The 26,757-nt window shown below is 40.7% G+C and overlaps 2 protein-coding genes across 2 annotated transcripts; one reads left to right on the top strand and one right to left on the bottom strand.

Annotated features, from left to right (window-relative positions):
- The first annotated feature begins 398 nt into the window (after positions 1-398).
- On the top strand, positions 399-20,819 carry abcf1 (ATP binding cassette subfamily F member 1). Its single transcript, XM_042506085.2, has 25 exons — positions 399-635; positions 2,714-2,760; positions 2,867-2,947; positions 4,694-4,820; positions 4,914-4,948; positions 5,025-5,123; positions 5,717-5,770; positions 5,864-5,941; positions 6,028-6,123; positions 9,173-9,295; positions 12,417-12,517; positions 13,449-13,534; positions 13,634-13,773; positions 15,008-15,156; positions 15,233-15,316; positions 15,702-15,826; positions 16,644-16,756; positions 17,130-17,304; positions 18,558-18,632; positions 19,001-19,071; positions 19,152-19,184; positions 19,490-19,658; positions 19,745-19,809; positions 19,883-19,955; positions 20,347-20,819. Exons 1-25 carry the CDS (start codon positions 575-577, stop codon positions 20,511-20,513), a joined length of 2,427 nt encoding a protein of 808 aa, XP_042362019.2. The 5' UTR covers positions 399-574; the 3' UTR covers positions 20,514-20,819.
- Positions 20,820-26,241, bottom strand: mrps18b (mitochondrial ribosomal protein S18B). Its single transcript, XM_042506086.2, has 7 exons — positions 25,988-26,241; positions 24,702-24,861; positions 24,532-24,629; positions 24,373-24,441; positions 22,896-22,962; positions 22,714-22,773; positions 20,820-21,151 (listed from the first exon to the last, which is right to left on the bottom strand). The coding sequence occupies exons 1-7, from the start codon at positions 26,066-26,068 to the stop codon at positions 20,955-20,957; spliced, it is 732 nt and encodes a 243-aa protein (XP_042362020.1). The 5' UTR covers positions 26,069-26,241; the 3' UTR covers positions 20,820-20,954.
- Between the last annotated feature and the right edge of the window lie 516 nt (positions 26,242-26,757).

Below are 26,757 nucleotides of genomic sequence, written 5' to 3' on the forward strand. Positions count from 1 at the left end.
TTACTGATTCAACAGTTGGTGAAATTTTTCCTAAGCAATATAGAGCTTCAAAATAGAGCTTGTTTATTAAAAAAAGGTGCCCATGGAGGATCCCCTGCACCCCCAGACAGAGGCCCTAGCTAAGCTCCAAATGTCCTAAAATCCTAGAAACATGTATTAGGCGGCTGTGTCTGACCCCTGCCCTTCTGTCATATTGCATGACTGGCCAAGCAGGTAGTATCCCGCTGTAGGAGCTGACTAACTCCAGAAGATGGCAGTAATGCAACACTGAGGGCGCAAACTGCCGGTTTCAAAAAAAAAGAAAAAGACGAACACGCACGCACGCCAACGCGCGCGCGCACACACACATAAACACAGTCCTCCAGCCTGGAGGTGGTGGTGTGGCGCATCATGCTTTACGCAGAGCGCGCAGAAAGATCACGTAGACGAAGCAGAATGAAACTTTGTTGATGACCCGGCATGTGTCTGTAGTCTCTGGGCCGCATGACGTGAGTGGCTGATAAATCTTACCGGACAGAAAAAGAACATAATTTTAGCATCATTATTCTCATAGAGTCGAAGTCAGAGTAACAAAATGCCCAAGAAAACGAAAGAAGGAGCCGAGTGGGTGGACGATGAAGTGGCTCCGGCAGTTGGTGAGATAACGTTAACGTTTAATGAGAAGCTAACCCGCACGCTAAATAGCATTACAGCTAATGCAATGAAGCATTATAGCTAATGTAAGCCACGCAGCAGTCCGGATAAGGTGTCGTTAACAGCAGCTCCACTGAAAGTCTATTTTTTCACGTGAATCATCTTCATTGTCAGCGGCATATGTCTGCTCACAAACCACTTTAACTCTCTCGACAATCTTTAGCATCTTCTGACTAATTTGGATTTATGACATTTCATTTAGAGGCATTAACTTGAAAAGAACTCCAATTGTTAAAACTGAAGTAAACCTGAAGTAGCTAGATCATTAGCTAATTTTAGAAAAGCATTATGCTAGATAATATAAGGCCTTGAACGCCATTTTAATGTTTAAATGGACAAACTGCGATGAAGAAGCGGACCAAAGGCTGATGAGCATCCAGTCTAAACACATGTTGGGTGTATGGACAGTTTTGTGACATGTATGTTTTGCCAGTGTTACTTATTGCCAAGAATGTAACGCTATCGACAAACGGGCTCATATTTAATAGCTGTACTTAAAAAACTGTGAATGACGTTTGGTGTGACAATACGACACATGACGTTGCAACGGGCTTTGGCCGGAAAATGTGACTGTTCGGTATTAACCAATTTAACAATAGCCCCCCATTTTAATTGATGAATACGGTAAAATTGAATAGTGAACAGCATCGTCTTTCGCGCAGACGGTAACGGTAGCCATGACGCGTCTGTGTGTCCATCCACCACTGATGATACAATGCAGCTGGACGCTCTGTCATGTGAAACACTGACGCTGTTTAGTCAGTCAGTGCGCTAGAACAGAGTAATGACAATGAAGTTCAAAATACTCGGGTGTCACGTGACTTATGGAGGCTTCATATGAGGCCATAGAACGTCGCCGTACGTTGACGTAGAGAATGATTCAATCTTTAAACGGTTCACCGGGTCGTGGACTGTGTTGACGTAAATGGGAAATTTTGATAACTTCTACGGTTTTCACGAAATCGCAGTTAACGTATCGTGATATTTTTCAGACGTTTTCAGATTTTACAATGGTTTCTGATGGGCGGAACTCTCGTCAGAGATTCTGTCGGTACATTGTGGAGGAGCTGAAAAAAATAATCCCAAAAATTCCTGACCAAACTGCCACAGCTAGCAGTGAATATACACAATTTGTACATCACAACGTAGGAAAACTTGTGTTGGTCGGATTAAATGAGGTTCGAAAGCTGACAACCCAACTCAGCTGGCTCACAGAGCCCCAAAATGAAGGGAGACCCAAAAAATTCCCCATTTACTCCAATTCAGACTGAGAAATTGATTGGCCCTTGTGGCCCCTCAGGTGGAGAGGGCCCTTGTGGCCAATTGAAGATGCCACTTAATGATCAATGGTCCATTTGTGGCCCCTCAGGTGGAGGGGGCCCTTAATTGTGGGCTGTTGTGGCCTATTAAAGATATCACTTATAGATATATATTGCCATTAATTGGCCCTGTGCCTTGTGGCCCTGTGTGAAAGTGTGGCCACACCCCTCCTCCTCACATAAATTAGTGGCCCCTCAGCGGCAGGCACCCTTCGAAATTTATGCCAAAATTTTCTAGTTAATTTAATTAATATCTAATACACTCAGAAACATTAATAGAACAACAAGCAGTTGGTATATGTCCTTGCACTTCTTGCAGAAGTAGTCGTACTCACCACAGATTACAACTACAATAAATATGTGAGGTTATCATTTTCAAAAACTACATTAGAACATAAAAGTTCTACGTTGTCTAGTCTTAACTCTCATGTCTCGCTTCACTAAATAAAAAATAATAATAATTTGTCCAGTTACGTTATGTCCCCCACTGAGAGAGTTCATAAAGAGCTACAATTGGATTTATGGATGTCAACACGCTGGAACTGAAGCGAAAAGGCAGCACTTAGCCCCATATTCATTGTTTAATCTTAAGTGCACTTAACTGGACTACAAACCTGACACCACAATCTCTGTCTTAATTATGTCTGACATCTCCCCACTGATGTTTTTCACAGTGTTAAAATTCTTTTTTCTTCCCACAGAAAAAAATGTGAAAAAGGGGAAGAAAGATAAAAAGGGGAAAAAGAGTGTGAGTATTGATTTGTTTACTTTCAGAGTATTGAAAAGCTTCCTAGCTGCTGTTTTATCTCTGTGACAAAATCCATGGAATTTTATTTGCTGTATGAATGTTCCAGTTCTTTGAGGAACTCGCCACAGAAAGCAAACCTGAAAAGGAAGAGGAGGAGGTGCCTGTAAAGGACACACAAGCAAAACAGGTAATCCTCACCCTCAAAGTAACATCAGGTCTTTAACTAACAAGACGACAAATTGTGCAAAAAACAACTGTTTGTATGATTAATTCATGTCATCAACGATTTAAATAGTTTTTAACTTAAAGTATTTGAATCAAGAAGCTTATGACAAAAAGCAAAGGCTTTCACAGCCCACAGTGTGTATCCCTCAGGTCCAAAAAATGCTCTGAAAATGCTTTTGGGTTAAAAATTTTAGCCTAATGTAATGCACTTTGCAAGCTAGTGTGCTTGTTCTCCAGGCATTTAAGTCAGCAAAGTAACATTTTCTTATATTGGTATCACAGACAGTTAAACAGAACTCTTATTATCATTGCTGTAAAGCCTGCAATGAGAGAAGCACATCATGACAGGAGAGAGGGAAAAAACAGTGCATGCCCAACAGAAATACCATTACCTAGGAAGTTAGCAGGCAGTGTTTGTGTCATGTGTGTGTCTGTTTGTGTGTGTGATCTATAACCAGTGTTGGAAGAAGTAATGAGATCCTGAGTAAAAGAAGCAAAACAATAATGTAAAGATACTCCATTATGATTTCAAGTTTTGCGTTCACCATGTTGCTTATCTGGGTCTCATATGGAAACCCAAAGTGTTCAATATTGGATGAGTCATGAAATAATAATATGAATAAGTATCATATGTAACCGAGCCAACAATTTGTCAAATACTTGAAAAATAATAAGAGGCATTTTGAAATAACACATGGTAGGAAATAAGTGTTGAGAAATGTGTCATGATAACATGACTTTTGAAAAGGCCATTTTGAAATATAAAATTTTGATATGAAAAAAATTGGGGAAAAAAACTGGATGAGGATGGTCTCCTGTGGAAACCCTCCCTGCAGCTCCCTTTACCAACCAATAAAGAAAACTTTCTATGTACTGTATTCATCAGTAGCTTATTTGATCATTTATTTATTTATTTTTCGAAGTTCAGTCTTGTAGAGCCAGAGGGAGTATTTTCTCTCTGACATCTTAGTTGGATCAAAGCCTGTCATCATGTGGTGAGTCCTGTGCTGCTTTTCAGGGAATGCAGTTTCATCGGGAGAGATTGTAGCGTTTTGTTTGGAATGTGGACCAGAGAGACAGCTGCTGGCACTCTGACTGGTACTTTGACTAGCAGCAGGGCTGTCATTTGCATCTTCACCACTGATGCTACTTTCATGTTGTGTGTGTCTAAATGCAGATATTTCTGCCTGCTTTTCCAACAGTTGGGGTCGACGTCTCTCCATTAATGACTTATTCGTTGGCTTTTAGGCTGTCATTTCAGGAGACATATCACTCACAGAAGTCAGCTCTACTCTCTGTCTGACTGTGTGCGTGCGTGTGTGAGGGGAGGAGAAATGACAGCGACTCAGTAGAGACTGAAACATAAATAAGAAAAATAACTTAAGAATATATAGTTTGCTTAATTAAAAAAAAAACATGGTCTAGACCTATTATTTATGAGAAGTGACCTTAGATGACTTCTGTTGTGATTTTGCGCTGTACCTATGGAGGGAACACTGCTCAGTCACTGCCACTGACTCAGTCTGTAGAGCCACAGCCATCCCTAATGCATACTACTATTTTCATGTTTATCCATATTTACCAGGTATAACACTGGTGCTCTGATCAGCAGCTTCAGTATGAGCTTTTAAGCCTTCTCCTCAGACCTCAGGACTGAGATCAGATTCTGTGGACTTGACACATTTCAATTAGAAACTTTTCTTTTCAGCCTCAAAAAAAGAGGAAAGACCGGCGAAAAGGAAAAGGTGGAAATGCAGATGACGACGACAATGAAGACGTTATGCTGAAACTGAAAAAGCTCTCAGTGCAAGCTAGTGACGAGGAAGACGAGCCAGGTATGATAGTTTAAGACCAGTCCCTGCTATAAATCATTTTCATTCTCACATTTGTGCAGTCATTTCTCAGTGTTCTTGCCTTTCCTTCCACAGTCATTGCCCCCAGTAAAGGAGACAAGAAGATTAAGGTTTGTCATCAGTCTGTATTGGCACAGTCCTGACTTTGACAAACTGGCAGTGTAACGCATGTCTTTGGTCCTGCAGGGTGGAAACATCTTTGCTGCTCTCAGCCAGGGCCAGAGTGATGATGACAACGACGATGATGATGATGATTTGGATGAAGAAGATAAACCAGCAAAAAAGGTTAATTGATGACATGTCATGGGTTAGGGTTGGTGGCCGGTCCACATGTTTTTCTTTCTTTCAGATTTTACATAAATGTCCATTTGGACTCAAAAATGAACTGATTAGAATTTGGTGGCAAAAGGTCAAGGTCACTGTGACCTTGCATCTATCTCATTCTCATGAATGCAATATCTTAAGATAGCCATGAGGGAGTTTCCTCAAATCTGGCACATACATTTAAACACTGCTGTATCTTAATCAGTCAAAATACACAAGAACACAAGACAGCCACATGTGTAGTCAACCCAGACCAGGTGTCCCAATTGTCAGTGATTAACGATAATGCAAAATGCTCATGGTCAGCTCAGTTAATTGTAATCAGGCCTAGTTTCAGGTTGACTGTATGTTTGCCTTAAGTCCTTGTCCATGTAGACTGAAGATACAGTTTGCACAGATTATAGGCTGCAGATCAGTGTGTTTTAGTCTCTTCTTTACCCTTAAAATGTGTAGATCTTGCTCTAGACACCTTTTTTTAATGGCATGCATTTGTAATTTCTGAGTTTTTAAATGTGTTTAAATAAAGGGTGAGATCATTAAAAAAATGTTTTTAGTCAATAGAAAAGGATGATAAGAAGGCGAAGACGGGGAAGACAGAGCAACACAAGGTAAGTAAAAAGCATCTTGTTAGCGTTGGACTTCATATTTGTTTGTCATCATCTTCATGGTAACTATGGTGTGATTGAACTCTGTCCATGTAGAAAGGAAAAGCTGCTGAGCGATCACGCAGCGAGGATGAAGATGAGGAGGAGGAAAGTGACAGCGGTGACATGATGATGGTATGTTTGTCATCCACAGAGCTGTCTCTTCTCTGTCTTTGCTTTGAATCAGTGTGCTAACTGCTCTCTGATGATGTCACCATCAGAGTGCTGAGGACGTCATCGCAGAACAGGCCAAGCAGCCGGAAGATGACCCATTTGCTAACCTCAGCAAAAAGGAGAAAAAGAAGAAAAAAAAGCAGGTAATCATTATATATGCTGCTGTGACACATGAACTACATACATCTTCTCTTATTTGGTTGATCTGTCAGTGTCATGAAGAATACTGCTGTGACCACAGACAACATGCAACAATTTGGTGGCATATCTAGTTTATTTTTACGGGTAATATGAAAAGCCCAGTTTCTCTTTGCTCATAAACACCATATCCTGAATATGATCCTAACCTGTAGAAGCCTCATGAACAGGATATTCAGTGTGTGTAAATGATGCAGCTAAATGCCATGCACAGTCCAATGTCCACAAACACTGGACAAATTTGCCATCCTTTGGGCGCTTTAAACTTGTCATGTTACTTAAATGTAGTTTTAAAAAGTGCAGTGGCATTGTTAAAATCAGATAGAAGATGACTGATTTTGTAAACATATTGCACATTCATATTACAAGCTAATGTGGCACAGATCAGATTTTGTCGGAGTTTATGAGTCTCACAGCCTGGGGAAAGAAGCTGCTGCACGGTATACCGATACTAGAAAAGTATTACAGAACCCAGCAGTTCGAAATGATACAATACCCCATTTTATTAATACTCATACTTTATGAATGACAGCATTTGTGTTTCTCTGCTTGCGACACTAGCTTGGTTTCCATGACAGATTTGCACAAAATTTCGATAAAACACAAGAGTGAACGCCATTGAGTGATGTTATGTGACCTTCCTCTCGCAATAACATTCCAGTAACCATAGCAATGGATGTCTAAAACATTGGCAAGTGTATTTCTGTTGCAGCTGCTCAATAAAGCCAATCTAATATCGCTGTAATTTCTTTGTCTCGTAAAAGAAGAAGAAGGTCTTTTCCTCCATCCACACATGCAGAGTCATGTTTTGTAGAATGTCATGTGACTTTGTTGTACTTTTTCTTCTTCTTTGGGTTTAATGGCGGTTGGCATCCAAAAAGTCGCTTTACTGCCACCCAGTGTTGCACATCATATGAGCTTTAAAAGCCAAGAGTGTTTTCACCTGACAAAGGCACACAAACACATGCCAGCAAAATCTGCAACAACCCAGCTGAAGTAGACTTACCTTCCAGCTCTGTTTGAAAACAACACAAAGTGTGCCAAAGACTTAAAAAAAAATGCAAAAAGAGCAAGCAGAGCAGTAGCTGAGTTAATCTGTCTTGATCAGGTGCCCATAGTTCATTCAATAAATAATAATAATAATAATTATTATTATTGTTATTATCTAATTAGTAATTAGATTAGAATTTTGTGTGCAGTTTAAATATAGCACTTTGATGACCTTGCAAGACAAGAAAAAACTGATGGCTAAATGCCAAATTTCTGTTAAAAGTTTATTTCTACAATAAAAATGTTGATTAACTGATAAGAAACAGTTCAAATGTAGTGTAAATACTTATCCTCTATTGTCCCTTTTAAAGCCCTTTATTTCTGTCTTGTCAGGATTGTCATCTTGTCACTTTCTAGTCAGTAGGCTTTCTATTGCTCATCTGTAGAAGTTAACCAGGATCTTGCTCTGGAATTAAGCCCTCCTACATTTCCATAGGAAGTAGAGCCTTTTCTGTGCTTTTCTAACCTGGGTGGTGATGCGTGATGACCAAGATAGGTTCTCAGTGATAGTAATTCTAAGGAATCTATAGCTGTTCACCTGCTCCACCTCAGCTCCGCTGATGTAGACAGGGTGTGTGTCTTTGCCTCATTCTTTCTAAAATCAACAATCAGCTCCTTGGTTTTACTGACACTGAGCAGTAGGTTGTTCTCTGTGCACCACTCTGCAAGGTTGTTGATTTCCTCCTCGTTGTTTGTAATACGGCCAATGATGGTAATGTCATCCGCATAATTCACAATAAAGTTCTCCTGATGTCTAGGAGTGCAGTCATGGGTGTACAGTGTGAACAGAAGGGGGCTGAGCACACAGCCCTGGGGGGCTCCAGTGTTGAGCACTAATGTAAAGGAGGTGCCTGGATCCTGCCTGGCTGGATCAAAACATTGTCTTCAATAAACTTGTGTGGCATGGAATAAGTGTGCAGGCCTTACTTTTTTTCCCCTCAAGTTGTTTTTTGATAGCCTCGCACCTACGCAACGTGCATATAACTGTCCCTTTTTTGAGCCTCACGTCTCTCTGCCATTTTGTCTGCTGCTGCGTGTATGTGTGTAGTGCAAGCTGACAAGTCTGACAGACAGTCGGGGGGAGAGATGATGGGCAGCTGCCACTGAGATTGTCCAAGTGGTGGTTTTTTTTCCCCATTGCTGGTGACAATCTTCAGTTTACATTCCATGGTATACTGTTAAACCGGTATGCCACTGCAACAACAGTTAATGATTCTAACAGGTTATGTGCAGTAAAGTTTACTTTAAAGTGAGTCCACTAGTACACATCAAGCAGCTCATGAGATCAGTTAACCTCCAGGGCTTTCTGTTAGAAATGTTGTCATTTCAGCCCAAACAATCGTCTTGTTCCTAAAATGTCAGGGCTAATTGGCTCAAAGCCACTCAGCAGCCAAAAAGCGACAATTACCAACAAAATCTTTAAACAGAGGTATTAAATTCATGTTGGCACATATTTTCTCTGAAAAGCATTTTCACACTGCTTAATTATTCTCCAGTAAATAAGGTTCTCCTCATCTTCTTTCTCTTGGCTGCTGCCATGATCTGCCTGCTGCTGGTTGACAGTGACACAGAATGTCAAAATGAAGGTCGATCTAAAAGATGATAACATGGATTGATGTTTTGACTTTGCATTGATCGAATTGGATCATTGATTATTGAATGTTTATATTGATCCAGATTAATGGATCATTACACCTCTGAAGTTCATTCTGTGCACCTTGTTTGTTACTCCGACTAAGACTAAGACTAAGAGTGTTAAATACCTCTCCAATAAAGATCACCTCTTTCCTCATCTGTGTGTCACCTGCACTGAAAAAAAGCATACGTAACAGGTTTAAAACTTAATTTAATATGTTGACTAAACAGATTAATCAGTAATAATGTGGCTTATTTGTCTTGTGTTTTTGGATTGTCACATCTCTGTGTTGGTTTGTGTTGTTCCAGATGGAGTATGAGCGTCAGGTGGCCAGTGTTCGTGCTCAGAATGCCTTGGAGGGAGATTTCTCCATTTCCCAGGCTGAGATGTCTTCGAGACAGGCAGCGCTGGAGAACGCCTCTGACATCAAGGTAATACACTTCAGATAATCCTCTCAGCGAAGTCAACCAACAGTGCCTGGTGTTTTGTTCTCTTGAAGTGAACTGCAATGACAAAATAATGTTATCTTAGTGCTCTTTAGATGTGTTTAACAATGACAACCTGTTAAGAAAGTGCTGCATGTATGAAAAGCAAGAAAATAAGATTTTATTTCGAAACAACTTTTTAAAAACAAAGTCACAAAGTGCTTCACAGGATGCAGATACAGGAAAATACAATGTACTTAACAAAAAGGAGTACCTGCAGATGGGGGTAGCAGTAAAACATCTTTTAGCTGCTTAATAAAAAGAACACCTAAAAATTTCAGTATCAGTTAAAATGTACACAATATTTGGAATATTTTCACCACTTAACCTTGCTGTCAGGCAGCCCTTTCTCCGTCTCTATACTAATCTCTCTTCAATGCCACCAGAATCCATTGACAATAACAGTCATTTGACCTCAGGGAACACGGGGCTGCTGCTGCACTGCCTGGATTGTTTGATTCTTTGTGCTATTGTGTGACTTTTGGAACCAAACTAATGTGTCCACAGCAGAGCATTGCATAACTTCTGTGCCACTGCTCCTATCTGCTTCTTTAAACTGGGACCCCCAGCCAGTATAACATGCCTCAGTCACAAAGAGGCACATTACACAGGCCAGAGGGCTTATGTGTAACAACATCATCATACAAAAAGCTATGTCACATCACATGGAAAAATGGTTTTATAGAGCAGGGAAAAATTACATTCTAGTGCTAAAATGTATGCACAAAATTTGAATTTTCAAATATGAATACATTGTGTGCACCACTGGGAAGCTACAGCACGATTAAAGAAAAAAAATCTAAAACTAATTACAGCCACTATTAAAGAAGTTCAGGGGGAGTGGTTACATAGGTGACTGGAGGTTGAGTGCACATTAGCCAAAATACATGGGACACGGACATGGCAAACATGTCTGCCGCACATGCCCACAGCAGAGCGCGCCCATTAGAATCAACTGCAGCTACTCCACTGACCACAGAGGCCATGCTCTCCCCCCTGCACTGCTCAACATTATTTTTGCTTGACTGGTCTGTTTAGTTTTCTCTGTGCACAGTTCTGCAGCCGTCCAGCAGGTAGAACTACTACTACTAAAGTGCACTGTGTTTAAAAATGCTAAAAATTAATATCTGCTTGTACCAGAGGCAATATAGAACAGCAGAGCAACTGTGTGTTTTACAAAGTTAAAGTGAGTCAATCAAATTATTGTATCCTGTTGTTAAAATGATCCAGTTAATTAATTCAGTACTAATTTAATACATGCATACAGTGAAGCTGGCAGCAGCTGCAGAGACAGCATCTGTGCAGCAGGTAAAAGACCCCCTCTGCTCCACCTACATGACATGTGACATTGGTGCCCCTCACATTTCTGCTGTCACAGAGAGACAGGGTGAGCTCCAACAGGAGAAAGGGACAGTGCAGATACAGGATGAAGCAAATACAGTAGCATTGTTAAAATCAGATTGAAGATGACTGATTTTCTAAACATATTGCGTGTTCACATTATAAGCCAATGTGACACAGATCAGATTTTGTCGGAGAAGTTTGCACACAAAATTCTGAATTTTATGCCTCGCACCAGCAATAGCAGGAGCAAGATACATTATAAATTGGGGTTGTCTGTCTGTTAATTTGTCCCATTCTTGTTAACATGATATCTCAGGAACGCCATGAGGGAATTTATTGAAATTTGGCACAAGTCCACTTGGATGGTCAAAGGTCAACGTCACTGTGACCTTGTCTGTCTCATTGTTTTGAAAGTGATATCTCAAGAACACCTTGAAAGAATCTCTTCCAATTTGGCACAAATGTTCACTTGGACCCAGGGATGGACTGATTAGATTTTGTTGGTCAAAGGTCACAGTGACCAAGTGTCTGCCCATCTCATTCTAGTGAATGAGGTATCTCAACAGGACCTTTACATAATTTCTACAATTTTGGCACAAACATTTAAATGGACTCAAGAATGAACTGATCAGAATTTGGTTGCTGAAAGTCACTGTGACCTCACGAAACATGTTTTTGGCCATAGTTCAAGAATTCATATGCTAATCCCCAAAAAATGTACACAAATATTTAATAGAATATAATGATTTGATGACATTTTATATCCAAAAGGTTAAAGGTCAGCTTCATTGAGACATCATAATGTTCTGTAAAAACACTTCTCTTGGCATTATTCAACATCATATCTCAAGAACAGAAAGTGGAGACATTTGGTCAGATACTGAATTGGTGACACTAATCTGTAAACTGTGCTGACTATAGAGATCTTCTGTGCTGGGGGGTGTGGCGGGGGGTGTGTGTGTGGCGTGTCCATGTTTTCACAGACATGGATGTAAACTTTAACTGCAACTTAATTATTTTGTGGAGACGTACAACTGTGAGCTGGTAATTCTAGATCTGGACCATTTTAATATGTGGTCCACAATCCGATACATATGCAAACACTGGCCATGTGACCACTGTGACAACAGCATGCGTCTTTCCAATACATCAATGGTTTCTCCATGTCATACGTGGCCCACACCTCTCTCTCTGCAGAAGTAGCAGCAGTAACTGCTAATGGAGCGAGTGAACTGAAAACCTTTATGTACATCATCTCATTATCATCTCAGCCATTTCTTTGAAAATACAATACAAACTCCCCCAAACAGAGGCATGAGGCTATTTATTATGCAGATTATGTCAGTAGACCATCCTATAACATAGATCATTGAGGAGATAAAGCTTGCATTAAAATATCATTTTCTTTTTCCCTATATGTTTCTTTAACAAATGTGACAATGTTTTTTCTTGGTCCAATGTACATGTGTGATGTTAGTGATTGTATGTAAGGCATTTCAGGGTGAGATTGGTTCACACTGGTGTCAAATATGTGTCACTTTAAATATGAATGTGAACAGTTTGCAGAAAGATGGGGTCTGTAGAAATAATTTAAACTGGGCATTAAGCCCTGTAATGTGAACGGAGCAAAAAAAGAAAGAACGAAAGCCAATGTAGACAGTGACCTGTAATGCAGAAGCAGACTGTGTTCTCTGTTCATCAACATCTGTTTTGTTCCCTTTAGCTGGAGAGGTTCAGCATATCTGCTCACGGCAAGGAGCTGTTTGTCAACGCTGACCTTCTGATTGTAGCAGGAAGAAGATATGGTTTGGTTGGACCAAATGGGTAAATATTGTTTGTGGTTTTTACAGGCACAGAGACTGAGACTTCTGCTAATGGAGTTAAACATGATACAGTCGTAACAGGGTTGGAGTGAGTGTATAGGACCTTCTCATCACAGTGAACCTGGTGAACATGCTCTCTGACATACCGAGCTTGTTACTGTAGACGGAGCATTTTAAAACACTATGATACCAAAAAAGCTTTTCACACTAAAAACTCTCTCATGCGCTCATCAAGTGGTAGACTCCATGTTTGTTCATTTGTATAGCTTACGTATTACACAGATACGTGTAAGGCTGGGCAATATGAAGATAATATATTGTATCGCAATATGAGATTATACATCGTCTTAGATACTGGATATTGAAATATCTTGATATGAAACAAATTGTGTTTTCTCCTGATTTTAATGGTTGCATTAAAGTAAAGGGATGTACTTTTCTTAACTTATTTGACAGTTCTACTTGTTTTAATACTCACCTTTACCACTTAGTCATTATATCTACATTAATAATGATTATTGACTAAAAATACTATTGTGTCAATATTTTCTCATAGTACCAATAGTCATTTGCAATATTGGCCACGAGGGATTTTGGTAACAAAATAAAAAAGAAGTAATGTTTGATTCTGTCTCCCTGTTCTAACATTAATGAAGGGATTTTGAAAGAGATTTCAAAATATCTCTATCTATCTCTTTCTCTCTGAGAGAGGGGGGGGGGGGTATCAAGATATAGCCTATAAATATTGCATTATTATTGCATTATTTTCAGCTCATATCGCTCGGCCCCAGATATATGTAATACTAAGTATGAAGAGCCACTGCAGGTGGTGCGACCAGTAACCAGGTTCCTATGGCTTGTAAAAGAAGCCAGTCTAATGTACCATTGTACACTGATTCAGTGCTCACTGTCCGTCTTTTTTCATCTTTCAGCAAAGGAAAGACCACATTACTGAAACACATAGCCAACAGAGCTCTCAGTATTCCCCCCAACATCGATGTGCTGCTGTGTGAACAGGGTAAGGCACCTATGTGAATGTGCTCTCCATCACTGCTTTGTCTCTCTGTCCATGTTGTTATCTCCCACTGACTCTGTCATGTCCTTGTGTCTGTGTTAGAGGTGGTAGCTGATGACACGCCAGCGGTGCAGGCGGTGCTGAAGGCAGACACCCGCCGCCTGAAGCTTCTGGAGGAGGAGAAACAGCTACAGGCGCTACTGGAGAAGGGAGAGGACAGTGTGGCTGAGAGGCTGGAGAAGGTGAGTGGGTCTGTGTGCACCGTCATGGTGTGATATTTTTGCAGCCTGGTACACAGTAAAATAGCAGTAACCTTGCTTTAGTTAGTACCACTTGCAACACTGCTGTCTGTGTATTTTAAATGCGGTGTCGTGGGGTCTGATGTTAGACTGGTGTACCAATAAACATATATTTATTTATTTATGTTAATGTCTTTTCACTTTAGCTCTGTTAGCTGTTTGACTCAAACAACTGTATGAACCAGCAGCACAACAGAACAAAGAACATAAGCTTTGTTTCGGTCAGAGGGTCACTTTCGTTCACTTTGGTACACATTTTCTTGAGTTTCCGTTGTGTGAAGTTGTGGATGGTATCTTTAATACCTTTGGAACAATCCCAATTTTGCGTCACCCCTCTAATTGGAGTACCTAGCACACTCATCTGGCACATAGAGATGGAGCAAAACACGTAGCTACAGACTGAGAAAAAAATTAAATTAAATTCATCAATCTTCAAGCGTTGAAAATATATTAATTTCAACAGGATTATGTGAACTGCATATGTTAATTCTCTCTTGGGAAAAAAATGTGTCAGAGCATCGTTCCTGTGCGCTCCAGCAGCACTAACCCCCTGCTCCAAGTGCTGGATGGAGCAGTGAGGTGAAAGAGGAGATACAAATATATCTGTTTCACTCAAATCCATCAGCCGTTGACACAAGGCATTTCATTGTGACACGTTTGCAGGACGTGTTGTTGACAATGCAGGAGCTTGTATGAGCGTAGTATGCGCTTATAAAAGTGGAAATACAGAAGTCAGCAGCAGGCAGCCCTGCAGGAGTGTCTCAGCAACAACTCTGCCAGTGTGAACACTGCAAGCATGAAACACGCTGCAGTTCACTGAGCTTGCCATCACGTGCTGCTCATGCTTGCAGCGTTTTGGAGGCTTAAGACAGCGAGTCTCTGCTGTGCTTTATCCCAGCTTCTCCCTTTGCTCAGGCTCAGGAGAGGAACTTTGTGTGGCTGGATGATGATGCAGGTTCTTCACACTCTGTCCCAACAAACTGTAATTATTGTGACTGTGCAGCTTTCATATGCAGTAAAAGTTTACTTATGGCATTTTCAGGTGCACTCAGCTTCAGTTTGACCTCCAGAAAAGTGGGTTGAATAATCTGGATAAACTGTTGGCTTGTGTACAACCTGCGTAATCATGTGTGACTGCTGGTGGTTTTGACCTGTGTGTGTTTCTCCTCCTTGGCAGGTTTATGAAGAGCTGAGGGCGATTGGAGCTGCAGCAGCTGAGGCCAAGGCCAGAAGGATCCTGGCTGGTCTGTCATTTACACCTGAGATGCAGAACAGACCCACCAAGAGGTTCTCTGGAGGCTGGAGAATGAGAGTCTCCCTCGCCAGGTACACCATCACAGACTGCTCCAGTATCAACCTGCTGAAAGTTTTTCTCACACCTTCTCATCTTGTTTGGCCACAGAGCTCTGTTCATGGAACCTACTCTGCTGATGCTGGACGAGCCCACCAACCACCTGGACCTGAATGCTGTCATCTGGCTCAACAAGTACAAAGTTTCAGCTTTTCAATCTTGTGTTTCCCTCAATCATATCACTGAGTATTTAATAGTGGTAGTTTTATTTAATGAGGGAAGGATGTTGTTTAAGTCAGTTGATGTTCTGTGAATGAGACCTGAGCTAAGCAGAGTTGGGACAAGTAAAACAGGGCAATAGATCTTTTTATAGGTCAGTAGAATCATTTTGCTGCTCCTGTAACTAGGCAACGAACCACAGAATAGATGATCTGCTTCCTGTTTACAGTATAGGCATGCCAAGTGTACATTAACATTAGTATGGATGGAGATTAACAGTAAAATGAACTGTAAGACTGTGCTAAAGGTAGGTGATGATGTGGCCTCTGAGAGATTTGTGTATTCTGTTTTCCACTCACAGCTACCTTCAAGGCTGGAAGAAGACTCTCCTAATAGTTTCCCACGACCAGAGTTTCCTTGACGATGTGTGTACAGATATCATCCACTTAGACAACCAGAAACTCTACTATTACAGAGGGAACTACTGTAAGTATCAATTGAGATTCAAATCCTACAGATTAGGGATATGTCATGTTTTACAAAACATATATCTTAAATCTCATTAAGAGCATCTTTTTTTTACTCCATTTGGTTTGACAATTTTGTTGAATAATCAAGACTTAATTTCCTCCTAAGTAGGAAAATTCTACCTTACCATAGTTAGTAATCAATAATTAGTCACTTGACAAGCTTTAAAGCATGACTGGCGGGGGAGTTTCATTCATCTGTGAAATTAGCAGTTTACCTTGTTGTTTTATTGCATATTTTTATATTGGCTTATAACAGGACTGTGTTAGCTTTATGATTAGACAGTGAGGGTGCTTTCACACCAGAGCTGTTTGGTCCGCTTTAAATGGACCAGAGTTCGTTTCCTTGCATAATCTGCTTCGTTCGGGCAGGTGTGAAAGCTCATCCAAACTCTGGTGTGGACCAAACAAGTGAACTCTCGTCCTCCCGAAAACTTGGGTCTCGGTTCGCTTGCAACAGAACCCTGGTGCGGTTTGCTTACAGTGGGAAATGCAAACGGCCTATCCAGCAAACCAAAGAGAGGAACTGAACCAAAGAGAGGAATACTGCCCCAAACAAGCAGCTGTTGTAACTGCGTGACGTTGTCCAGGCAGTTTGGTCCGCTTTCAAAAGTGAAGGTGTGAAATTTTTCGGCATTCCTCGCCCAATTGAACCGAGTCCCCCGGACTATCTGGCACTGGTGTGAAAGCTCCCTGAGACACACACACGAGGCAGGAAGCTGAGACTGGAAATCCTGCTTCACTTTACTTAGTGTTTATTTGTACTTTGATTTAAGTGACCTTCAAGAAGATGTACGTGCAGAAGCAGAAAGAACTGCAGAAACAGTACGACAAGCAGGAGAAGAAACTCAGAGACCTAAAGGCTGGTGGCAAGTCCACCAAACAGGCTGTGAGTATGGCTGTCCCCTCAGGGTCCACTTACATGAATCTGAAAGATGACACCAAAACAAAATGAACAACACCAAACCAGAATATCTCCTAACATAAATAATTAAAACAGTAAAACAAATGCAACCATTCAAGCTCTGTCAAAGTCAGGTTGCTTCATGAATGGGTGGAACCAACATATCCTCGCTGTCTCACAGTGATAGACACTGACACATCTTTCACAGATGGACAACAGAAACCTGTGGGCTCAGGCTAAAACATGTGTGTTACAACTGTCCATTCCCAGTTGACACCAACGCTTTATTCGTCAATTCTGTCTCATGGTTTTAATTATTGTGCCACTAACCCCAGTTTCTCTAAATGTTTCCTCTCAGGAGAAGCAAACTAAGGAGGCTCTGACCAGAAAGCAGCAGAAGGGCAAAAAGAAGGGAGGTCAGGAGGAGGAGAGCCATGAGGCTACTGAGCTGCTGAAGAGGCCTAAAGAGTACACCGTCAAGTTCACCTTCCCCAACCCACCTCCACTCTCACCTCCCATCCTGGGACTACACAGTAAGAACACCTCTAGAGCAGTGCAGCAGCTCAGTGCTCAGGGCTGTTTCAATCAAAACTGTACCACAAGCTGAGTGCCATCTAGTTCTGTTATACTGGGGAAAAGGCAGACATCTTAATGCACAATATCCCCAACACTCCGCAACTTACAACAAAACTATCTAGAGTGATAAATAGCACTGCAGGTAAGAGGAAAAATATGTATTATTGATTTTGATGTGAGCGGTCCCTTTAACCCCTAGACTACCAGGGCTCCCTGTAGATGGCAAAGCTCTAATCAAATAAATGTTTGATCTGACCTTCCTTTGTGAGTTTTAGTAAAAAGCCATTTACAGGTTGCCTAGTTTTGATCTTACTGATGGTACTGAAGGTTCCAGCAGCTGCTTTAATAAGTAGTTTGAATTTTGAAATTCAATATTACCATACTCACCATATCTAATCCATATCTGCTAACCACAATGTTTCGATCTGACCACAGACTGCTGTTGCATATCACACATCTGTCTACCTGACAAAACATTCCACGTGGTGTGTGTGTGTGTGCGTATATATGAAACAAAGTAAGGTTACCTGTCAAAGTTTTGAGTAAAAATAGCCAGAGATTAACTTTAGAAAGAAATGTTACTGATAATGATTGATCAACTTTTTTCATGCCACACATCTATCACAATCATTCAAATGTTTGCAAAAAAAAAGAATCTCAAACGCGAAGAATGGTAACAGAGGCATCAATAGTGCTGCGCACAACTCCATTTTTTCTAGTTTATGTGGTCTCTGATGAAATGAATGGTACAAATTTAAATGATATTCAATAACAAAGTCAAATATGATTGAAGGTAACTGTATGGAGTATGAAATGCTTGAAAACTGTGGAATTAGCATGATAACTACTCAGTGGTGACTCAGACTACAGTGTTGTTGTCAATTACATCACTACCAACTGTTCCAGACAGGGGTACACATCAGGCCACTTACTGCCACCTACAGGTCACTTCATGATCACATACTGGCACTGTACTCTCTCTCTCTCTCTCTCTGTGTGTGTGTGTGTGTGTGTGTGTGTGTGTGTGTGTGTGTGTGTGTGTGTGTGTGTGTGTGTGTGTGTGTGTGTGTGAGAGTGTGAGTGTGTGTGAGAGAGAGAGAGAGAGAGACAGTGTGTGTGTGAGAGAGAGAGACACTAGTTGATAAAAACATGTAGTCTTACCAACTTGTTAAAAAGTTAAAAGTCACTCCATGCTGTCTCCCCTCTCCAGGTGTTGACTTTGGCTATGACAGTCAGAAGATTCTCTTCAAAAATGTGGACTTTGGAATCGACATGGACTCCAGGAGTAAGTATGCTGCTTCCATTATATTATAATTCTAATTATAATTTTAGGGTAATGCTAAGAACATTGACACGTGTGAGAAACCGGCAAACAGCTGTAATACAAGTGACATTGGTCACACATTTGTCCGTGCACTTGATGTGTTGGTAGGAGGGTTAAAAGTATGGGTTGCAACATAAAGAGAACTTAACATGGAAGCGCTAAAGGACGTTCCTATAGAAGTATTGTTGAGATCATGGCAGAAAAAGCAGAAGCTGCATCATGGATTAGTTTCTCCTCCAGTCTTTGCTCTGTTGTTGGTTATCTTGATGTACTGACTCCACCACTCACTGTGTCAATTCTGACATGACTTGTTTTCTTCCTGTCTTTAGTTTGCATAGTTGGACCCAATGGTGTTGGGAAGAGTACCCTGTTGCTGCTGCTCACTGGGAAATTAAATCCTGTAAGCGTGTTGATATGAAATGAATAATTAATTAACTCATGTATATGTACTACTGAGGTAATTGCATGTTTGTCTTTTAGACTAAAGGTGAGATGAGGAAGAACCATCGCTTGGTGAGTAACTTACTGTTTTTCTATTTGTAATGAGTAAAAAATTGGGGTTAATAATTGATCGACTGAACTTCAAATCTCACTGAGGTCAGTCCACGTCCACAGAGTCGAGGAACTAATGTCTGGCAACACTGTCTAAAGATCTGTTAATCTTTATTGAAAAAAAGAACAAATCTAGAGAGAAAGCCGCTGGGTTTCAACACAGATCAGCCGTCCAGACATGAGCAGGGTTTCCCATGGTGCTCTGTTTTCTGAAAGGAACAAGCTTTCAACTAGAGTTGTAACTTGGGTCTTTTGTGTGCCAACAGAAAGTGGGCTTCTTTAACCAGCAGTATGCTGACCAGTTGAACATGGAAGAAACTGCCACAGAGTACCTGATGAGGAACTTCAACCTTCCCTACCAGGACAGCAGGAAGTGCTTGGGACGTTTTGGCCTGGAGAGCCATGCCCACACCATTCAGATCTCCAAACTGTCGGGTACGAACATGGAGCGTCCAGCATTTAGCCTCAGCTGACATGAAGGAGACATTTTCTGACACTGTGTGTGGATTTCCCTCCAACAGGTGGTCAGAAGGCCAGAGTAGTGTTTGCTGAGCTGTCCTGTCGTCAGCCTGATGTCCTTGTCTTGGTAAGGATCCCTGAGCCTGTTATCGACACTGCTCATGAATGAATTCTATCACTGACCTGTCTTTGTCTCCCAGGATGAACCCACCAACAATCTGGACATTGAGTCAATCGATGCCTTATCAGAGGCCATTAATGAATATAAAGGAGGTAAGAAGAGTGGTTCTTCAAGAACGCTCAGAGCGCATTTCATACAGTCCACCAGTAAGGCAATAATCCACCCCTGATAAACTGTAAATCTAAAGATCCAAATGTTTGTGGAGGCGCCCTCTGGGCCACATTGGTGCTTTATGGCCATTTCAACCTTGAGGCAGGTGGTACTTAATAGCCTGACTACTTGTACTATGCAGGGTTTCCCACACATTCATTTATTTGTGGCAGGCTGCCAAAATCACAAATAGATTTTCTATTTTTGGAGGTGTGGGCCCATAGTCTAATTTGTCCCGCCATAGTCTCAATAGAGCAGCTACATTTAGTAGATCAACACATGTCCTGCTTGGCTCTTTGTCTCAGCACTAACAAGCTCTTCTTTCCTGTTCAGCTGTGATCATTGTGAGTCACGACGCACGCCTCATCACAGAGACTCAGTGCCAGCTGTGGGTGGTGGAGGACTACACAATTAACCAGATAGACGGAGACTTTGACGATTACAAGCGGGAGGTTCTGGAGTCTCTGGGAGAGACAATGGTCAACAAGGTGAACCCCTGATCCCAGAGAGCAGCTGCTATGGGAAAACTGCTGTGCTGCTCTTTGTCCCTTCATCAGATGCTCCATACACTCCCTCTGGGCCCATTGGGCACGTCGCTCTCAGAAACACTGATTATAAAAAGGTTGGCTTTGTTGGGGGCTATCTTTTCCCTTTCTTCTGCTCTGGGACATCTTCAACAACATGGAGCTGCACAGATACTGCAGGCTGAATTCTGTTGTTCATTTCTATAAATATCAAAGGTGAAAATGTATCAGGTCAACATCTACTACAACTAAACAATGAAAATAAAACAATTTTTCAACAGGTTTCATTTCATTGTGCAGTTTTTATTAACATACCAGTAGGATATGGAATTCACATTGTCAAGTGGACATACATGTTTAACACAGCCAACAATGACAGTTTTTTCATTCAGGGCTGCAGCCCCTCTGGACTCAACATCACTTTAAATAAGCTCTGTATGTCTTCTTGACTTTGGCCACTTCACTGTCATCAGGTGTTAATTCACTGTACCATTTATACCAGGTGTCACCTGAGCGTAAGGAATGGGGAGGTGGTGTAGACCCTACGGCATCATGGGAATTGGAGTAGTCCTCTCCTGAAAATTCCACATACGGAATCTGAAAGGGAAGTAAGCCTGAGAGAGAACGCAGGGTGTCAGATATGCCTGACTGTTTCTGGTAATAAACAAAATCATTCTGACCATCTGGTGACATCAAAGAGAAGAAATCCCTCCAGTTCACTGAACCTGCTGAACCTGCTGAACCTGCTCAGCGTCACCCCAACAAGATTCTTCACTAGTGTTTCTTTTCCTGGAGTCAGTGCTCCAGCAGGGTTTTCCTCTCAAAATATGGAGGGATTCAATTCTGAATACTGTCAAAACACAGGCAAGACCTGTCTCTTTAAAATATGGAGCGCTTCACACGCTTTTCATTTTTTTATCATTTTGGCTGTGTTCATGCATATGGCATACATTTTGGAAAGATTGTGTTTTTTTTTGTTTAATCTGTGAATTTCAGCTCAGCCTAAAAAAAAATGCTGTGGAAACTAAATCAGAAACAAAAAATGCTCCACTGAAACCCGTCCAAACATTGACATTTTTTATCCCACAGCCATCAAAGCATAAAACATGCATTGTATTATTTCTGGGTGTCATTCTGGGCTTTTGACTCGGAATTTATAATTTTTACTATTTTGTACCTGATGATGTAATTTTGACCATATGTGGCATATTGAGAAAATCCATGCTATTTTCACTAGGTGCACTGTCACAATCAATGTTGCTGCTAATCATTGATATATCCCAGATTGTCATAAGCAAAAAAATCTACTTAGCATGTAGTATATTGTTGTTTTTTTCATCCAAAAACATAGTGGCATCATGACAAAAAAAAAAGGCATTTAAAGGGTTAAAATTCTGAAAATTAATTAATATTTTATATTTTATGATTAGGACTTAAGATGGTTAGAAAATTAACTCAATAAAAGTAGAAAGCCTTATGTTTTTTATAGCCTGATTTTGAAAAGTGCATTGTGTGTGCAGAGCAGTATGAGTGTAAGTATTTGACACTGCACAGAAACTAAGGAAAATTGATGTTGCTGCTAATCCTTGACAAATCCCAGGCTATGATAATCTGAAAACAATAATCTACCTGGCATGTAGTATATTGAAAATTATTTAATAAATAAATTAATTTAATTTTTTTCCACCTAAAAACATAGTCACATCATAACAAAAACCTGGCATTTAAAGTGTTAAAATTCTATTTATAATTGCGACTGATGTTGGTTAAAAAAATGAAAGAAGAAAATCATATTGATACATAATTTTTTTATAAAAGTGCATTTTGTGCACAGGGTGATACGAGTGTGTGTAATATCAAAGCAGGCTCTAAGAGTTAACATATAAAAGCATACACTCAAAAACCCAACCTTATATCAGTATGTCAATTACATCAGACAATATTTGATCCTAAATACAATGTATCCTTGAAGATATTTGCTGGGAGCATCTTCAGGATGTACACCATATGAATTGGTAAATGGTCAATAAGTCGGCATGGATGTAGGCTCGATGTTGGAGGGTTTAATAAGCCGCTTCCTCTCCTCACTGGTTGGGTTTGAGACAGAACTTAAAGTGGCCGACACAGAAACAGAGTGGAAGTGGGTGGGGAGAGGGGGTTAGGGGGTGTTACTCACCATGATCTCTTGCTGTGTTGATGGCCTCAGTCAGGTTCTTCTGTTGTTTTATACACACACCTGGAAATACAACAACCAAAACACTGTGAAACAACATGAAACACACTGTGAGCTGTCTAACAGTCAGCTGAAGAGCCAACAGCATCCGTATATGTGATGGCTTTGATGACATTTCAATGTACCTGTTCGAGTGGGATCATACACCATCCCAGTGTGAGGACTGATGAACTGCTGCAACAACTTCACGTTCTTTAAGAGAAAAAGCATTTAGTCAGGCAGGCAGTCAGAGATGCACTCAGCAGCATACAGCTGGACATGTTCAATGGAAGTGGACACTGATGCTTATGATTAACTGTCAATATTCAGTGGCCCTGAAAACTCCACATTAAAAACATTTACAAGTAAGTGTACAAACTGAATCAATCAATCAATATGACAACACATGAGCATTTCGAAGAAATTCCAAATAGAGAAAGGTTTTTAGTCTGGATCTTGGTGCATTTAAAAACATTTGATTGTCTGATCTAAGAGGTCTGGGAGCAGAATAAGGGGTTAAGAGTTCTGAAATGTAAATAGGAGCCAGACCATGCAAGGATTTAAAAACAATAACAAAATCTTAAATTGAATTCTGTAGCGAATGAGGAGCAAGTGCAATTCGGCTAGGACTGGAGTGATGTGCTCCCTGCGTGGAGTGTTTGTAAGGACCTGTGCTGCTGAATTCTTTACCAACTGTAAGCGGTTAATTGAGGCATCATTCGGGCAAGTAAATAAAGAGTTGCAGAAATCTAAGCCGAAGAACATGAGGGTGTGGGTAAGTTGTTCAAATATTTCTGATTTGTAAGTAGCAGGACTGAATAACAACACCCTTTATGTGCTGACTGAAGTTTAGATTGTTATCGAAAAACCACACCCAATTTTCTAGCTGTTTGTTGAGTATTAGTTGTTAGTCCTTGAAATTGGGAGATGAGATGATCTTCAGACTTATTTGTGTTAAGTTGTAAAAAGGCAATCCAGTCTCTGACTGCAGCAAGGCAGCAGTTCAGGGACTCTTTAAGTGTTTGATTTCTCAGGGTGAAAAAAAACATAGAGCTGGGAATCATCAGCGTAACAATGGTAGGACACTGAGCCAAAATGGTGAATAATATGGCCAAGGGGTAATAAATACAAACTCAATAAAAGTGGGCCAAGAACCGAGCCCTGTGGGACACCACATGCCATCAAAGCAATGGAAGCGCTAAAAATTGTCAGTAGTAATTTTGAATTCTGTTAGATAAGTAGGAAGAAATTAGTTAAGACTAATTTGACTTAACCCAACCCAGTGCCTGAGTCTGTTGAGCAGTTACGATCAACTGTATGTTAGTGATGCAACAATTGGTTTGCACAACCAAAGAATCCCTGCAAAAATTGTCAGAAACCGTCTGAGGGACACTCATCTGCATGCTCACTGTCCTCACCAGGGTCTGACCTGACAGCTGGTAACAGACCTGTGTGGTTGTGAGGCTGCACTTAAATGGAGCGCAGTGCATGTATGATGTGACGCTGTGTGTGGGTGCTGCTCCGTAATGGAGCTTTGAGGCTGTGAGCTCTCTAACTGTGTAAAGAGTGTTACAGTTGAGTGAGGCTTAGTGACTGGACGGAGTGAGACAGACCCTGACCCACCTGATAGTGGATGATGACGTTTGAATCCCGACAAATTGGACAGGGGTTTCCACAGATCTTGTCTCCTCTCTGCACAAACAGAATGGTTGTCATGGTTACTTTAAAGGGCAGTTATGATTCATGGGACTGATGGAAGATGGATTAAAAGGGAAGTTTTACAATGCAGGTCTTGCGTGTCTTCTGTGGGGGGATGCCACCTTTGTGGTTCCTCCTGTAACCTGCCCACACTGGATTGGTTCCATACCGCTCAATGTACTCTGTCAGCACAAAGGAATAGATTGTAAAAGCAAGAACACAAGCTATAGATGAGACTGATTCCTTTTAGGTACCTTCACTCTCCAAATAATCCCAGGGTCTCTCGTTGTAACGGATGAGAGTGTCAGCAGTATTCTCACTCTGCAGTGATGCTGCTTTACAGAATGAGTGACTTGGAGGTACCAAGAAAGTGGGAGCAGGACATGATGTCACAGGGATTCTCTGCAGACAGGACTGTGTGTAAAACAAAATCAGCTCAGCATTGGATCATCACAACATCTCCAACAACTGCAGCCAAATGTTATGACTGTATGAAGTCCATTACTACATGGATGGACTTCAGTCAGTCTATATTAATGATACTCAACTTACAACACACAGGCCAAATCTGGCCCCTAATAGGTTGCCTGGTGGCCCCCCAAGCCATTTTCTAAAAATAAAGTGATTCACACTATACAAAATAGAGCTTGTTGATCAATAAAAGTGCCAGACGAGGATACCCCACATCCCCCGACAGAGGTCCTTGATAAGACTCTAATGTTCTAAAATCCAAGAAATGTCCTGAATACTGAAAATGTCTTGAAATGCTGGAAAAGTCCTACAAGCCTAAAAATGTCAAATCCTAGAAATGCGCTAAAATGCTAAAAATGTCCTACAATCTTAGAAATGCACTAAAATCCTACAAATGTCCAGAAATCCCACACATGTCCTAAAATCCCAGAAGTGCCCTTAAGTCATAGAAATTTTCCTAAATTCCAGAAATGTGTTAAAAGTATAGAAACGTGCTAAAACCCAAGAAATTTTAAAAAAAAATCCAGAAAATGTCCTATAATTTTAGAAATGTTAAAAAAAAAAGCCCCCCCCCCAACTACAGCAAGTCGAGTATCACTGCTCTAAATGAATGCTGGGTGCCATCTGCAGCATAAAGTGAGCAAAATAGTGCAAGCATTATAAAGTGTAAATAAAACTACATGTAAACAAAGATTATCATCAACACAAAAATCCCCTCGTGTGTACAATTCCACTGGCTGAAACAACCCGTAAACATGAGATGCACATGGCTGCCTGTGACGTTTAGCATGACATTCATACCATTAATATCGTATACAACTCTTTGCATGAAATGCTTTTTCACTTAGTACATGAACCTAGCCGCGCTGAGTCAGAATACAGTCTCCTGTAGCCTACTTTACGGTTGATTCATTTGATCTACTCAAGTTAACCCAAGGGTCATTTTACCGGAACGTTATACGATGCTGTAACTTCCTCTTAATTACTGCATTTCACCTGATTTATCAGTATAAACTGATCACACATACATGAAACAGATGTATATAAACAGCACAGTTAAAAGAAATACCTGATAGTGTCGTAATGGATGTGAAATTGAAGGCGATAGACGACATAAAACCTTAGCGATGCCTTGGAAGGAGGCAGCCATTTTCTCTGTCCCAGTGGGGTTGTAGGTGAAAGGTGAAAGATCAAGTTATAATGTAGCGATAACAATCGCTACATTATGTTTTTGTTTTGTATTAAATTTGTATTATTAATAACGTCTCTATTTTGTGTATAAAGCCAGATTCTGTCTTTTATTTATTTATTTATTTTTAATCATTGTTAAATTGTTGCATTTTAGGTGGATGGCGCACCTCGAAGGAATGACCCGCCCGCTTCTCCCTATGATTGGCTAGTTTTCATCCTTCGTTGGTTGGATTGGTTAGGTTTAGGTAAAAATGGTGCCATCAAAAAAGAGGAGTTTTTATTCGTTGAATGTCAGGGTAAGCCAATCAGAGGCATAGTAAGTTAGCGTAAGGCGGGCCACCCCTTCACTATCCTTGGAAAATGTGCAACCCCTACACACGAACCAGTCGCCATTTTAAAGAAATATTGTAAACCAAATTGTATTATAAAATAAAAACTAAAATCAAATTACACCAATAAGATGTGTTTGTGTGCTTCAGTATCTACTCAAAAATATAAATTTACATCACTTTAAAGGCAAATCTAGTGAATGGTTTGAAACAATAGTTTCCAAATCTATGAAACGCCATTACGCCCTTGACTGGGGAGGGGAAGGACAATCATCCACCATTTTGTTGTATCGAAAACGAAGAAAACCTATTTGTCATG

This window comes from Plectropomus leopardus, chromosome 17 (genome assembly GCF_026936395.1).
Source record: "Plectropomus leopardus strain MGB_pleo_1.0 chromosome 17, ASM2693639v1, whole genome shotgun sequence".
Lineage (NCBI taxonomy): Eukaryota > Metazoa > Chordata > Actinopteri > Perciformes > Serranidae > Plectropomus > Plectropomus leopardus.